Genomic DNA, 17,530 nt, shown 5'->3' on the forward strand with positions numbered 1-17,530 from the left:
ATTAAGAACGGTATCAGTAAAGCGTTTTAGTGACTCGTTTTCCTGATTAACTGTATCTGGCGAAAGTAGGCCTCACCTTTGCGTCACATGTGTAATGTATGTGTTTCCCCGTACGAGTGTTTTGGTGATCGATGTCGATCAGGTGCTTCATTAAGAACGGTATCAGTAAAGCGTTTTAGTGACTCGTTTTCCTGATTAACAATAGATGGCGTTGTTTCCCTCGCAGAGTATAAATACAGCCGGCACACGAGAGTGATTTCATTCTGGGAACTGGTCGTCCGTTTGGTAAGATCTCTTGCATATAATCTATTGGTTAACGGCACTGAAAGACAGAAGTTGCTGAATAAGCATTGCCTTGATCGGTGTCGTGGCCAGGGACTTCCATTAATATAAGTAGCTATCGTGTTCTGAGCATTGTGGTTCATAGCTATTATATTGTAACCTCAGTAAGTGCGTTGAGGCACATAGGTCGTGAGTTACTCGCAACATCGTCTCACGACTACTGTAGATAGTCGTGAACACTCACGACTCACGACATAGGTAGGTCGTGAGTAGGACCGTCAACACTGGTGTTAGCGACAGGCTCGCAGGTCAGCAGACTCCGAGTTGTAGTGACCACATTTTGGGTCGGTGTGTAGTGTTAGTACTGTCCGGTACTCTTAGGGTCGTAGCATCAGTCTCGTTTGTCCCGTATGTGTGTTATAGAGGGCCGTGATCAGCACTAGGTGTGTTGCGCCCTGTGTACCTATAGTGGTTGTATAAGCATACAGGGGTTGTCTCCCTTCACATAGTGTATTTTTGTTCAGAGAGGTACTCTGTCATATTGTGCTTGACTAGTGTTGCTGGTTGTAACCTAGCTTATCTGTATATATTGGCTGCTGTAGTATAGTTGGTGATTCATAAAATAGGACCCAAGTACATCTTGGTAACAACCCCCACCGGTACGTTACATAAATTTGGTGGCAGCGTTGCGGGATCCCTGTTAACCTTTAAATTTCTATGCTACAGTAGTACATGTATTGTTTATTCATAGTTTGCTGTTAGTTATTGTGTGTTGAGACATACATTAAAATATTTGATATTTTAGAGGTCGTTGTTATTTTGTCACAATTATATTGTAAATATGGCAGCAAAGTACAGTTATGATATTGGTCAGGACCTTCGAATTGCTTTAGATGGCCAACATTTGGATGATGATCATGATGTCTCTGACACAATGGCTCGTGACTACTCGACCCCTGTGACCAAGTCCAGCGGAATATTGAGAATGTCGGACTCGGGTATCATGACTATACCCAGTTCTGAAACCAAGGACCCTGAGTTTGGGTATGAGCTAAATGGAAAGAGTTTTAGTGAGGATACTCAGAAAATTGAAGATGAGATCAAGATGCTAAGGAACCAGATTTCGTCTATGAAGCAACATAGTATGGAGATGTTGCATAACCCACTGCATGCTACGAGTAGTCAAACTCACTCCAACAGCAAGGATAGGAAATCTCATGGCCTGAGATTTGATGATGATCAGAGCAATGGAGATGATGGCCCAGTGACTTATAGGAAAGGTGATACACGTCAACAACGAAGGAGCATCAACTCAGACAGATCTCCTAAATATGTATCGGTTAAAGCCTCGACCTATGATGGTACTACAGCATTGATTGATTATAAATCCCACTTTGAAGCATGTGCTAGAATCAACAATTGGTCGGACTATGAGAAGGGTTTGTACCTGGCTGTTGCTTTACGAGGACAAGCTCAAGGTATACTTGGGGATCTCGATGTCTCTCAGCAGCAGGATTACGACTCTTTGATGACTGCATTGGAGGAGCGCTTCTCTCCGCCTGACCAGACAGAGCTATACCGCGTACAGCTAATGGAAAGAAAGCAAAAGGCTTCAGAAACACTGCCTGAGCTAGGACAAGCAATTAGGAGGCTGGTAAAGCTGGCATACCCCACAGTGCCCAGTGATGTACGGGAGACTCTTGCTAAGCAGCAGTTTATAGAGGCATTGAGCGATTCTGACATGAGAATTCGCATCAAACAAGCTCGTCCCCGCAATTTGACCGATGCAACCCGGTTAGCAGTGGAACTCGAGGCATACAACCGTTGTGAGAAACAACATAGAGATGGACGTAATTTCCTACGTGCCACCACCACTGAGACAGGTGCTAGCGTGTGTGAGGTCAAAGGGGCTGGTGCCGGCGATGGTAGTGCTATTACCAAACAATCTGAGTCCAGTGAGATGGTCAAACTGTTGGAAGATATTCAGAAGAAACTCGCTACACTGGAGACAGATTTTCAGAAAATGAAAGAGAGGAGGCGCAGACCGAGTGAAAATAACTGCTACAATTGTAAGAAAGAAGGACATTTCCAGCGGGATTGCCCACAGCTTAAGAAAAAGGATAGCCGATCAACAGCCCAGCGAGTTGGAGTGAGGCGTAGGAAGAAGCTATCTAAAGCTTCAATTGGTGCCTCTGCAGCAGCTCATGAAGCTGGTATGTACATAGAAGCAGATGTACATGGATCCAAGGTAAAACTCTTGGTAGACACCGGGGCAACTGTTAGTATAATCTCAGAACGAGTGTTTGATAGCATCACATCATCAGCGAGACCGAGACTTACCAAGGTACACCAAGATATTTTCACGGCAGGAGGTGACAAGCTACATGTTGTCGGGCGTGGTAGTTTCATGGTGCGACTCGAAGCCTGCAAGAATATGAATATAGAAGCAGTCGTAGCCAGAATCAGTACAGATGGCATATTAGGGCTTGATGTCATGAAGGAGAGGCATGGGTCTCTAGACTTTGAGAAAGGTCGTTTAGTATTGGATGGTATTGAAATCGCCACCCAGTACGAGGGTGCAATGGGTTGCTTTCGAGTTTACTCTACAGAGCAAGTTTTGTTACCGGCAAATAGTGAGGTTATTGTGCCGGGGAAAGTGTGCACCCCACCAGGTGATCATATCCGAGGAGAAATGCTTTTAGTTGAAGGTGCTGAAACCTTTTTACGACGAGACACAGCATTAGTCGGAAGGTCACTAGTTCAGAACATGCCTACTGTACCTGTGCGTATGATGAATCTCGGAGCAGAAGAACAAAAGATATACCCTGGCACCACCATAGGTCAAGTTTGTGCCATACAGACGGTAGTCAATAGTCAGGAATCGGAGATGACAACAGGGGATACTGCACTGAGGCAAGATCTTAATGATTTATTCTTAGCCTCTAAGGCTAATCTAACCGAAGCACAGCAACAGGATTTGTTGAGTTTATTGAAGAGGTACGAAAAACTATTTGCAGTCACAGACTCGGACCTTGGACGTACGGATGTTGTTAAACATCGCATTCGCACAGGGGATGCTCGTCCCATTAAGCAGCCGTTAAGAAGAGTTCCAGGAAACCTTGGACCAGAGGTGGATAGACAGGTCGAAGATATGCTGGAGCGCGGGGTGATACAGAAGTCAACAAGTCCATGGAGCTCGGGAATTGTTCTAGTGAAGAAGAAGGATGGTACGATCAGGTTCTGTGTCGACTATCGGCAACTGAACTCTGTGAGTATTCCCGACGCCTATCCGTTGCCGAGGATCGATGAAACTTTGGATCAGCTGGCAGGATGTTCTTGGTTTTCGACCCTAGATTTAAACTCCGGGTACTGGCAAGTGGAAGTAGAGCCAGAGGACCAACCCAAAACAGCGTTCTCCACACGCACTGGGTTGTATGAGTTTCGGGTAATGCCTTTTGGTTTGACATCAGCGCCCGCAACATTCGAGCGGCTGATGGAAGCAGTGTTATCTGGCTTACAATGGCAGATATGCCTCATCTACCTGGATGATATCATCATTGTTGGTAGATCGTTCCAAGAAATGTTGAGCAACCTTCAGAAAGTTTTCGACAGACTTTTGAGTGCTGGATTAAAACTCAAGGCTAGGAAATGCCATCTGTGCAAAGATGAAGTCTTGTTTTTGGGCCATGTGGTTTCTGAGCAAGGAATTGCTACCGATCCTAGTAAGACAAGAGTGGTCGAACAATGGCCAAGGCCAAACAATGTGAAGGAGCTACGGTCCTTCCTTGGGTTCTGTAGTTACTACAGAAGGTTCATAAAGAACTTTGCTCAAATTGCTAAGTGCCTTCATAAACTTACGGAGAAGGGCCGAAAGTTTGACTGGACACCTGCTTGCCAGCAGGCATTTGAGCTGTTGAAAGAAACACTGGTTACAGCTCCCGTGTTGGCACACCCAGATTTCACAAAAGAATTCATCTTGGACACGGACGCCAGTCATGAGTCCATCGGTGCAGTACTTTCCCAAGTAGTGGATGGGGTAGAGATGCCCATAGCCTTTGCTAGCCGCACTTTGACGAAGGCAGAAAGAAAGTATTGCGTCACCAGGAAAGAGTTGCTTGCGGTCGTACATTTCACCAAGTACCTGCGACACTATTTGTACGGAAGACGATTCACCGTGCGGACGGATCACAGCTCGCTTCGATGGCTATTGAACTTTAAGGATCCAGAGGGACAAATGGCTAGGTGGTTACAAGTTTTAAGTTCATACAATATGAATATTGTACATCGACCTGGCAAACAACATCTGAATGCTGATGCCATGAGCAGGATACCTTGTAGACAGTGTGGCTTTAACCCCGAGTGGGAGAGCAAGAGTTTGGACACTGGTAGAGAGTGTCATGAGACCCAAAACTGTTGCGGGGTGGTTACAAAGAATGAATCATCCAAAGCAGACAACGAACAAAAGTCATATCTACAGGGACAGCAAGAAGCAGATGAGGACATTAAAGCTGTCATTAAGTGGGTACAGGACGGGAAGAAACCTCCATTCAAGAGTATTGAGGGCCGCAACATGACTGTGAAATTGCTTTGGTCTCAATTTGAGGCATTATCCTTGGAAGATAACCTACTATATAGGAAAAGTCCTAATGGGACCTCACAAGTTGTCCTTCCCAAATCGGAAAGACGAACTGCATTAGAGCATACCCATGACAATAAGGCTGCAGGGCACCTGGTTGAGAAAAACACTTGCAAAGATCAGGCAGTCCTATTACTGGCCGGGGATTCAGGCTGATGTGAAGCGCTATGTTGTCGGTTGCCTACAGTGTTGTAGAGGCAAAACTCCTAACCAGACAAAGAGAGCTCCGATGCAGGTAGTTGAAACTGGACTTCCTATGGAGCGCATAGCAATAGACATTTTGTGTGAGCTGCCTGAAACTGATCATGGGAACAGACACATTTTGGTAATTTCGGACTATTATACCAAATGGACCGAAAGTCACGCTCTACCGAACATGGAGGCTCAAACTGTAGCTCGAGTCCTGGTAGAAGAGGTCATATGTCGTTTCGGTGTTCCAAACATGATACACTCCGACCAGGGAGTCCAATTTGAGAGTGCTTTGTTCAGCGAGATGTGCAAGCTTCTTCAGATCAAGAAAACACGGACAACGCCCTACCACCCCAAATCAGATGGAATGGTTGAAAGGTTCAACCGAACATTGATATCCATGCTAAGAACAGTAGTCAATGAACATCAAACTGATTGGGACCAACAACTTCCCTATGTCATGATGGCGTACAGGTCTGCAGAACACGAGACCACGTCGAGTACTCCAAACTTCATGATGCTTGGCAGAGAGACCAGCACCCCTCTGGATATCCAGTATGCTATCCCCAGAGGCATGAAAGCTATCCCTCAGAACCAGTGGGCTTGGCAACTTCAGGAAACCATGGAGGACGCCCATCAACTAGTGAGGGATCACATGAAGGGAGCTATGCAGAGACAGAAGAGGAATCATGACAACAAACTGTCCTGGGAAAAATTTAAACCAGGTGATGAAGTCTTTGTATTCTTTCCCAATGTGAAGACTGGACTGAGTCCTAAGTTGGCATGCAGATGGCGTGGACCATTTAGAGTACTATCAAAGCTGACTGATGTAACATACAGGGTACGTTGTGGTCGTAAAGGGAAGTCCCAAGTGGTACATGCGGATCGGCTGAAGCGACGACAGCCGCAAATTCTCCAAGGGGAGGGTGCAAGCGAGCGTAGTGGGTTGAAAGATGCAAAAGTCCAGGTGGATGCGAGTTGTTTCGTTGAGAAAGAGAGTTCGGATGCTGTGACACCCATTGACTCACTGAGTTCAGAGTGCGAGTCGAGAGATGTTACAAATGAGACTGATGCTCCTAACACTGTGAATACCAGACATACTACACGCAATAGGCGTCCCCCAGTTTGGCATTCGAACTATACCGATACATTTTGAATAAATGCCAGAAATATGAACCATGATACCTTTTGTAAATAGAAACCATATTGAATAGGTTTTAACATTGGTATGTTGTAGGAGTCATGGCAAAGACGAAGAATACGCCAATGAAGACCTGTCCGATGTGTTCCTTTCGGACCGCCGATATGGATCAGATGAGGACACACATTATGGATTGCGGCATTTCTACTATCGAAAAGAAGACCTTCAGTTGTACAGAGTGTAACTATGCAACCACCAGAAAGCCTTACCTAACGCGGCACATGAAAAGGCATACAGCAGCAAACTCCGTATCTAATACTCCTTCCTCATCGGTAATAGGCGAGGTAAAACCAGGTACCTCTAGCACAGTGGTATCGCCAGATTTGGAATGGGAAGATCAAGATCCAGGAAACTTGATCGTGTCCAGCAGCTCTGAGGAGAATAGTGACGAATCCTCCGGAGAAGAGTCAGGAGATTCGTCTGAGGATGAGGAACCACCAACAAAAGAAGATTTGACTCAACTCCCCAACTTAGTAACAGAACAAACTAGCATCGAAAACTTGGAGGAAGGCAGGGTGATTCGCAAGCCAACTAGACCTAATCTCCCTCTTCCTAAGAAACGACCGAGCTCTGAGCTGGATGCTGCAGTATCAGCCAAGAAACGGTTAATGGATCCGAAAAACATTATCCCACTTCCCGTCAACCAACCCACTAAAGAGAAAACTTCCAGGAAGTCTGTGGGGATCCAAACTGACACATGTCGCAATGTAAGAAACGCTCAGGTGCAAACAGACCTTATATCTTGCAAGAGGAGCAAGAAAACGATAACAAAGTATAGGGACGGTGAGAAAATAGTGAAGGTGGTAAACCGTGAAGTCCACGATGTTTTGTGCCACTCTAATGGTCTCAGGGGACAGTAGAGATCGAAAAGAAGCATTATCAAGAGACTGGGAGTCTAAAAATTCATAAGTTTTGTTCATTCTGTTGATATATATCATTAAAAGAGTTATAGAATAGTATACCGAATGTTATTTGTAAATGAAGATATCTGTAAGCGAGGACGCTTATTTTTCGGAGGCGTGGGTAATGTGGCGAAAGTAGGCCTCACCTTTGCGTCGCATGTGTAATGTATGTGTTTCCCCGTACGAGTGTTTTGGTGATCGATGTCGATCAGGTGCTTCATTAAGAACGGTATCAGTAAAGCGTTTTAGTGACTCGTTTTCCTGATTAACAATAGATGGCGTTGTTTCCCTCGCAGAGTATAAATACAGCCGGCACACGAGAGTGATTTCATTCTGGGAACTGGTCGTCCGTTTGGTAAGATCTCTTGCATATAATCTATTGGTTAACGGCACTGAAAGACAGAAGTTGCTGAATAAGCATTGCCTTGATCGGTGTCGTGGCCAGGGACTTCCATTAATATAAGTAGCTATCGTGTTCTGAGCATTGTGGTTCATAGCTATTATATTGTAACCTCAGTAAGTGCGTTGAGGCACATAGGTCGTGAGTTACTCGCAACATCGTCTCACGACTACTGTAGATAGTCGTGAACACTCACGACTCACGACATAGGTAGGTCGTGAGTAGGACCGTCAACACTGGTGTTAGCGACACGCTCGCAGTCAGCAGACTCCGAGTTGTAGTGACCACATTTTGGGTCGGTGTGTAGTGTTAGTACTGTCCGGTACTCTTAGGGTCGTAGCATCAGTCTCGTTTGTCCCGTATGTGTGTTATAGAGGGCCGTGATCAGCACTAGGTGTGTTGCGCCCTGTGTACCTATAGTGGTTGTATAAGCATACAGGGGTTGTCTCCCTTCACATAGTGTATTTTTGTTCAGAGAGGTACTCTGTCATATTGTGCTTGACTAGTGTTGCTGGTTGTAACCTAGCTTATCTGTATATATTGGCTGCTGTAGTATAGTTGGTGATTCATAACAGGGACCCAAGTATATCTTGGTAACAACCCCCACCGGTACGTTACATATCTGTTACATTTATAGGTGACAAATATGCATTTTCTACATAATTATTTAATCATGCTCAGTTAAATTGCATAACTTGCATGAGTGCTTGATAAATTTTTTATGCATGTCAGACAATTCTGCTAGCTGCATGTAATGTATGATGTGATGTGTTGATGGTTGATTTTGCTTGCTTGTGAAGCTGTGTTTGCCTTAGATTGTAAAGCTGTGCTTGCCTGAAATTGCTTATATATGTAGCCCTTTCACCCCCTATTATCAGTGAAAATCTTGAAATACGGACTTGCTTGAAATTCAGACCAGGAGTGAAAGGGCATTTATTTATTTATATATGTTTGTAATTAAAATAGCCAAAACTAGTTACTTTAGTTTGTGATATATAAAGGGAGGTAATTGTACTGTAACGTACATTGTAACGTTAGATAATTGAAAACATAGCTGAAACATTTGTTGGATAAAGTTTACCTCATTTCTCAGTGGTGATACTAAATATGCATCATTTATTAAAAATTAGGCTTCGTTTTATGCAACTATTTCTGTTATTTCTTTGAAACATAACTTTGAAATTGATAACTTGGTCTGAAACATGTGAATCACTTGAAATGTGGCCGTGCGACAATTACTATTTGTACTATTATCGTGTTTTTATTTTTATTTTACTAAATACCTGGGTAGTTAATCAAGCAGGCGGTGCCTCACTGGACCTAAATGGATAGATAACGAACCGCACACTTAATATCTTTATGTGTCACGCATTGATAACACTACACTGTACGGTTGGAGGACATATGGTGCCTTTCAGTGGAGGTCGGATGTCGACGGTTCCCCAGCCAGTCACTGAGGAGAACTCTGAGATTGTTGGGTGTCGTGGGAGCAGAAAGGAAGAAGTTGGTGGGAGTAGTGAGCAGACAGGCAGAGGCGGCATCAGGCTGGATTTTGAGAAAGAGGGACGAAACTGGAGAGGTCACCAGCAACAGTGCTAGACACAAACGGTGACGAGTCAGATGCCATCACTACACAGACGTGATACAGCAGACAGAACTAAGCTGTAGTAACAACCAGACAGAAGGCTGCTTTGACATCGAGGCAGCAGCATGATCACCCCAAACGGAAACTATTGTAGCTCAAAAGACATTTAGACAGAAAATGATGTCGTCTTTAGAGCTACAATTCGTACCTATTACTGCTAATGGAGCAAAGTAATGATTATGCAAACCATTATAAAACGTTTATTTTCATTTCATCTTACTTGTTCGATATCGCTTACTTACTAGTTGTACTAAATACAAGCTTTATTTAAGGAATGATTTTTATTGTTTGTTGTTTACTGGTGTGTAAACTGCATATTTTGTAGATATTTTACTCCATTTAGCCACCACCACTTAATACAAATGTTCCAATTTAGGCACCCCTTAGACAATCTCATTGTTAAACTGGAGGCAACAGAATAGGTAATAGCCATATAACAGTACACTGTGGTTGACTGTTGGGCATCACTCTCTCTGTAATTTTCAAAGGAAATGTTTGCTAGCCTGTGATTGGTTAAGATTTTTTCCTCTGAGCTGCCTTCAGTTTCTCTATGACTAATTTGACTCAGAGAAAATGACTCAGTCGTATACACTTCTGTAGTTACATATCAGGATCAGTCGGCCAAGCTGCACTCAATGATTCATTATAGGTTTAACGACTGAGATACAGTTGGGAGCAAGCTAAACTTGGTAGTGAAGTGCACTGGAGTACACAAGTAAAGTTAACTCCGGTTCACTAGCTAGTGCACTAGAGTTAACATCATAGTGCACTAGAGTTCACATTGTAGTGCACTAGAGTTAACATTGTAGTGCACTAGAGTTAACAACGTAGTGCACTAGAGTTAATACTGTAGTGCACTAGAGTTAACACTGTAGTGCACTAGAGTTAACATCGTAGTGCACTAGAGTTCACATTGTAGTGCACTAGAGTTTACGTTGTAGTGCACTAGAGTTCACATTGTAGTGCACTAGAGTTAACAACGTAGTGCACTAGAGTTCACATCGTAGTGCACAAGATAAATGAGCCTGATACTCCTACTTATTGCACAAACTGTACATGTACAATCTGTTCATGTATATATTTCATTGAATGATTTTAAATATCTTTCAATTATTTCAGATGAATTACCAAATGTACTCTGTATTTAAAAATTAGCATAACTAAGTCAATTAGTATGTAAATAATTAATTTATTAAATAAAATGGTTACTTTTATTGGTGTACATATATGGGTTTCATCTGAGTAATTTAGCCTAATATGAGTTTTAATATTAAAGTAAAGAATATACCGTAAGCTGCAATATGGCTTGTCGACCACATGCATCTTTTCTTTAGACAATTTTTTTTCAGAAAATAAATGAATTCATTTATTTATTAGGATCAAATATCTTATACTTGTTATATTACATTTACTAATAGCTACATTTATTACTCAGATCAAATATTAGGTATTCTAGATATAAATAGCTATATTTATCTTAATTTATTTCATGTATTTAATTAATTTTTTTTATTTGATTTTATTATTTATTTATTTGAATCATATATCTTTGTTTTTGCCATTCTAGAAATTAACAGCTATATATAATTGTATTTCACATTTAGAATGTCAGATTTTGTACATTTAGCTGTTTTGGCTATTACACTTTAATTATACCCTCATAAGTCGCTTGGTGAATTTTACCTGTACTGGCCAGGCTCCAGGGCAAGAACCAAGCTAGGGGTCACCTGTCTTGTTATGCATGACTGCCCCTCCCCTAATCCTGTAATTACCTATGAAGCCAGTTCAATTAACACAAAAATTGTGATTCGATCCTTTGAACAGGTGCCCTATGAGTATTGATTTTTGAAAAGTTACAGAACTTTGTATTTTGTCAAAAGTCAACAATTTAACTAAAATAAAATAGGTTGAAATTTATTAAAACGTTTTTATTATTAGCTACCTTTGTACCCAAATAACTCTGTCAGAGACATACAAATATAGATTTTATATGTCTCTGACTCTGTTAATAAATTCTAGCAAGAAATTTACGTGGTTATTTAATTATATATAACAGCTGTGCGATTGGGACAATCAGTCAATCAAACTCGCGAAATCATTCCATATGATAAACGGACCACGTTGATGAGTCTAATTATTTAAATCAAATCCTTATTTCTGTTTAAGCATATATTTCTACACATGTAATATTACATCATAATATCTGAAATATATTTTGATTGATGTATTAAATTTTGATTTATTTCTATATAATTATCTATGTATAAACATATGAAATCTATTTTAAAATTAAGCAGCAAAAATTCTTTACATTTATTAAAAGTGATGATCATCGACCTACATGTACATTAAAATAATGTGGAGTATGTGTCACAGATAATTCATTTTGTGTTTTAGTGTTTACAATATTTTTATCATATATATATCAAGGATTTCTAACTTATGTACTTTGTGTACATATTAATTATTTAATTGTTATCATATTTAATTGATGTGTAATTGGTACAAAAGTCTGTCACATACACTGATATATACATGTACTGTACATTGTACATGGGGATACAGGTATACACTGTACCCGCATAAATGACTTGTATACTGTAAACTCTAGGCACACAGGTCTGTCGTTATGGTCACTAGCTATAGGCCTAGGGCCCTATTCTCCCTATTTCCCCATGCATCTTACCACCTGAGGTGACCCCTTACCCGAGATGATCAATCAGGCGTCACAAGTAAGGTATTCCTATTTTCTTTAACCCCAGGGGGTCCATTATAGCATTCAATTCAATAGATATATAGCATGCTGTGACAGCCTCTGTACCTGATTAGTTTAGTAAAGTCTAACTGCCTACTTGACCCCATGTGGTTTTGTTTCATATAATAATAATAATAATAATAAACTTATAGCTACTTTTTATCAAAGTACGCCAATTCTTTCAATTGAGAATAATTGTTATTATATTGTTTTTTCCCTCAAAATGAAGATAATGTGTTCACATTGTTTTGTATCTTGTTTTTATTTTATTTATATGTTTTGAGGAGATGGAGAGGGGTTTATTAAATATGTACTATATAGTTAAATTTATACTACATGTGTACATGGGCATGTACATGTACAACTTTATGTGTATTCCAAACATGCTTCGAGACAATACCCCTTGGGCTCCTTTATACCCCAGCCCCACCCCAAACCTACCTAGCTACATGTATATTGTATGTGTATTTCGCCACTCTGACACTTATTCTGCCCCCTGGACAGGAATTATTTTACCTGAAATTTAACTAACATGCTGGCTCAGGTATACATACGACCATCATACATACTAGTCCAAGAAAAAGGTGTGATAACGTGAACGAACGTACGAAAAATCAGATATTTAGATAATATACTGTATGAATTCTGGTAAAACCTATAATCTAGCTGGAATAAATGTAGCTTCAAGTTATTTAATTGACAATTTTAATTGTCCATGCGCACTGTTGGGATAACTTTCATCCCCAAAATTACAATTGTTAGTAATTGTAAGGATCCATATGGTGTCCGGAAAATTCATTTATTTATTTATTTCAAAATGAATATAAGTTATACCACAAATTTGAATATACTTGTATTTGTAAGGTTATACTGGAACATGTGTGTATCTAGCTGCGATGACGTAGCTCTGAACGACGGACGGAAGATTTCTGACAGATGGTCGTCGTCAGAGCTACGATTCCGTCCCATTGCCCGTAGTGTTGCAAAACATCCAGCGGTGAAAATGTTGCATTTCATGTGTGTCATGTAATTTTTTAATTAAATTCAACAATATCAAACATTTTTAACATAAAATGATTATTTATTTACCCACCTCCATGTCTAAATTATGTTTTGAAGCACTTTTGAATGGCTCGCATCTCCGACACGGCTCACTTGGCCGCCATGATGCTTCTCGTTAGAAAGTCTCGCGCTCCAAATATGGCACCTAGTACCATATATGGAATGACCTACAAATTTTCACTACGAAAGAAATAAATGTTACAAAGTTTTTAACATGAACTTTAAAATTTTTTTTTGCTTAATTGTTAATAATACTTACATTTGTTCAGTTTCACCATATTTATTCTTAGTTTGTTGGCTTTTTAAAACTTTTAAACATGTTGAGTGTTTCATTTCGTCACGGTTTCCGGTAAATCAAACATGGCGGCGTATTTGAACAGAATTATACATGTGTTGTGTTTGCCTTGGATTTTACCACTCATAGTTGATGAAAGATTATAATCGAAAGGTTTGTGAATTGAATATTGATCATAGTTGTCGGAACAATACAGTTACATAAGGATAATACCCGAAAAATATATTTTCATCAGTCTCAAAGTGCCCGATGTGGATCACATCGGGGCTTGCAACACAAGCGGCAACGGGGTGGAATTCATACCCTGCCGGGAACGGAGTGGAGGCAGGGTATTGTAACGAAGCTGTGGTGCGCTTCGTTGCTATATTTTCCGGAAATTATATTAACCGGGACTTTGGCGGGAATTTGCTGGGCACGAGATCTCGGGACTGCGCCGAGGCTTTCAGTTTTCTACCGGGCCTTGAGAGGTGAGGGTTGTGTGTTTTTGAAACCTATGTAATTTTTATATATTTGTCGCCCATCCTTTCCCTAATTTGCTGTTATCGTATAGTATGGAAATGCATTAACATTACTGTGTGTGTATTTTTCGCTGTCCGTAGATATTTTTGCTATATTTTTGAGGTTGAAATACTTGTGAAATTGTGCAATGTCGGAGTTGGCATGTCTCGCTTTTAGATGGGTTTCGATAGTAAGTAAAAGTCTTCACTTTTGTGTTGAGAGCCGTTGGTAGGCTGGAAAAGAGTGGGAGCCTCCTGTGTTGAGTTTCGGGGTTAACCGTTAAGGAGATATTTTGAGAATCTTCGCTAGAGAACGGTGTTTGTGAAATTGGAGGTTAAACTATCGATAATCGGCCCGGTGTGTAGCGCCACGTGCTCGGTCTTTCATTGATGGGTAGGAGTTATTTCTGGTAGCGAAAACGTGAGAATATTAGCAGCAAAATTGTCCATTTCACAGTACTTCCCACTGAGCCACGCGGGTATTTTCTTGTTGTCACCTTTACTCCTGTTAAATATTAATAAACTGTTAAATGAATTTGATGTCGTCCATTGTCCATACTCACTAGTACCTTTGAATATTGTAGCGAGACATAGGAATCTGCAAGCTAACGCGGCAGTCGAACCCAGAGCAAAACAAATTAATTGTATCATTCTTACTCTACGCTAATGACTGCGGTCGTAGCGAAACAAGTCGTTACAGTATGATTATTCGTTCTAGTGTGTATCACGTACAGGCACTGTAAAACTGAAGTGCACTACATAGTGCACTAGAGTTAACATTGTAGTGCACTAGAGTTAACATCGTAGTGCAATAGAGTTAACACTGTAGTGAACTGGAGTTAACATCGTAGTGCACTCTAGTGCACTACAATGTTTAGTCTAGTGCATTATGTTGTTCACTACGTGTGCACTACAAAGTGCACTAGACACCAAGTTTAGTTTGCTCCCAACTGTAGATAAATCTAATTTGTTAGTGCAATTTACACTACAATGTACAAAGCAACAGCTGTCCTATTCATAGGCTTTACTTAAAATTACATATATTCTAAATTTAGTCTATAAATAAGTCCAACCTATAATTAGGCAAGGTTATTTCCATTTGCCTAACTATAGAATATCATTTATTCTGTCTCTAGACTATATTATTTATTCCGTTAGCCTAACCAGCAAATACCAATCAATCATAATTTATTGCTTCTGCGTAAAAACAACAAGTCTGACAAGTAGAACATGTTAGTCAAAATTATACTACATACAAACCTATCAGCCTCTGTTGATATTCTACTGAAACGCTTACACCAACCGGACATCTTCAAGCATGATAATGCCTACTCAAAATAAGAACCATGATTTCATTGGTTGAAATCATGTACAACTTTTGTTTCGTTCGCGCTCATTGGTTGGATCGAAATAGAAACCGAAACTAGGTTTATAAAAATACGCCGATTGATGTTTATTATTTGTACCACAGGGATCTGACACTTAATTACTTACAGTTTATATAAATATGGACCCACCAGACTGGCCTTATACCATTTGTAGACGATTTAGGGGTCTAGGTAAAAAATAGGCAAAAATCCTATTCTGCATTTATAAATTTTGTTTCAAAATTACTAATTAACTTCTGTATATATATCAGCCCCTGTAATATAATCACTGCCCACCTGTGCATGAATACTGCTCACCTGTCAATCTCGCCCTAGCTACCTTCTCGGTGAACTTTCACCTCTTATTCCATACGTACGCTGCCCAGTTGGTCATAGGCAGGTGTGATAGCCCGAGAATTCATTCTCTCAGATTGTCCCGATGCAGAAAGACCGCTCAAAAACCCTCCCTACCCACCGTAAATTTCTAATTTTGACCATGTTATGTGGCTTTATATATATATATATATACATATACATGTAGTAATCAATATTTTCATTGTATCTGTTACATTTATAGGTGACAAATATGCATTTTCTACATAATTATTTAATCATGCTCAGTTAAATTGCATAACTTGCATGAGTGCTTGATAAATTTTTTATGCATGTCAGACAATTCTGCTAGCTGCATGTAATGTATGATGTGATGTGTTGATGGTTGATTTTGCTTGCTTGTGAAGCTGTGTTTGCCTTAGATTGTAAAGCTGTGCTTGCCTGAAATTGCCTTTCACCCCCTATTATCAGTGAAAATCTGGAAATATGGACTTGCTTGAAATTCAGACCAGGAGTGAAAGGGCATTTATTTATTTATATATGTTTGTAATTAAAATAGCCAAAACTACTTACTTTAGTTTGTGATATATAAAGGGAGGTAATTGTACTGTAACGTACATTGTAACGTTAGATAATTGAAAAAATAGCTGAAACATTTGTTGGATAAAGTTTACCTCATTTCTCAGTGGTGATACTAAATATGCATCATTTATTAATAATTAGGCTTCGTTTTATGCAACTATTTCTGTTATTTCTTTGAAACATAACTTTGAAATTGATAACTTGGTCTGAAACATGTGAATCACTTGAAATGTGGCCGTGCGACAATTACTATTTGTACTATTATCTTGTTTTTATTTTTATTTTACTAAATACCTGGGTAGTTAATCAAGCAGGCGGTGCCTCACTGGACCTAAATGGATAGATAACGAACCGCACACTTAATATCTTTATGTGTCACGCATTGATAACACTACACTGTACGGTTGGAGGACATATGGTGCCTTTCAGTGGAGGTCGGATGTCGACGGTTCCCCAGCCAGTCACTGAGGAGAACTGATTGTTGAGTGTCGTGGGAGCAGAAAGGAAGAAGTTGGTGGGAGTAGTGAGCAGACAGGCAGAGGCGGCATCAGGCTGGATTTTGAGAAAGAGGGACGAAACTGGAGAGGTCACCAGCTACAGTGCTAGACACAAACGGTGACGAGTCAGATGCCATCACTACACAGACGTGATGCAGCAGACAGAACTAAGCTGTAGCAACAACCAGACAGAAGGCTGCTTTGACATCGAGGCAGCAGCATGATCACCCCAAACGGAAACTATTGTAGCTCAAAAGACTTTTAGACAGAAAATGATGTCGTCTTTAGAGCTACAATTCGTACCTATTACATCTAATGGAGCAAAGTAATGATTATGCAAACCATTATAAAACGTTTATTTTCATTTCATCTTACTTGTTCGATATCGCTTACTTACTAGTTGTACTAAATACAAGCTTTATTTAAGGAATGATTTTTATTGTTTGTTGTTTACTGGTGTGTAAACTGCATATTTTGTAGATATTTTACTCCATTTAGCCACCACCACTTAATACAAATGTTCCAATTTAGGCACCCCTTAGACAATCTCATTGTTAAACTGGAGGCACCGGAATAGGTAATAGCCATATAACAGTACACTGTGGTTGACTGTTGGGCATCACTCTCTCTGTAATTTTCAAAGGAAATGTTTGCTAGCCTGTGATTGGTTAAGATTTTTTCCTCTGAGCTTCCTTCAGTTTCTCTATGACTAATTTGACCAGGGGTGTAGAGATTGTAAGTGATCGGAACACCTGGAGTATCGAGGATGTAATTTGGGTTGCGTCCCGCTAGCTAACTATAAAGATATAGTCTTGAAAGAGGAGAGAGACTCAGAGAAAATGACTCAGTCGTATACACTTCTGTAGTTACATATCAGGATCGGGTCA

The 17,530-nt window shown here is 40.3% G+C and overlaps 2 protein-coding genes across 2 annotated transcripts in view; one reads left to right on the top strand and one right to left on the bottom strand.

Annotated features, from left to right (window-relative positions):
- The window catches only part of LOC138307512 (death-associated inhibitor of apoptosis 1-like), a 31,889-nt gene extending 16,681 nt beyond the window's left edge, over nt 1-15,208 (bottom strand). The window contains exon 1 of the mRNA XM_069248313.1: nt 15,125-15,208. The gene's annotated coding sequence lies outside the window, so the exon portion shown is untranslated. The remainder of the gene's footprint in view (nt 1-15,124) is intronic.
- LOC138307504 (RE1-silencing transcription factor B-like) lies at nt 6,359-7,220 on the top strand. Its single transcript, XM_069248294.1, has one exon. The coding sequence runs from the start codon at nt 6,374-6,376 to the stop codon at nt 7,166-7,168; it is 795 nt and encodes a 264-aa protein (XP_069104395.1). The 5' UTR covers nt 6,359-6,373; the 3' UTR covers nt 7,169-7,220.
- Nucleotides 15,209-17,530: the final 2,322 nt, after the last annotated feature.

Source organism: Argopecten irradians, chromosome 1 (assembly GCF_041381155.1).
Source record: "Argopecten irradians isolate NY chromosome 1, Ai_NY, whole genome shotgun sequence".
Classification (NCBI taxonomy): Eukaryota; Metazoa; Mollusca; class Bivalvia; order Pectinida; family Pectinidae; genus Argopecten; species Argopecten irradians.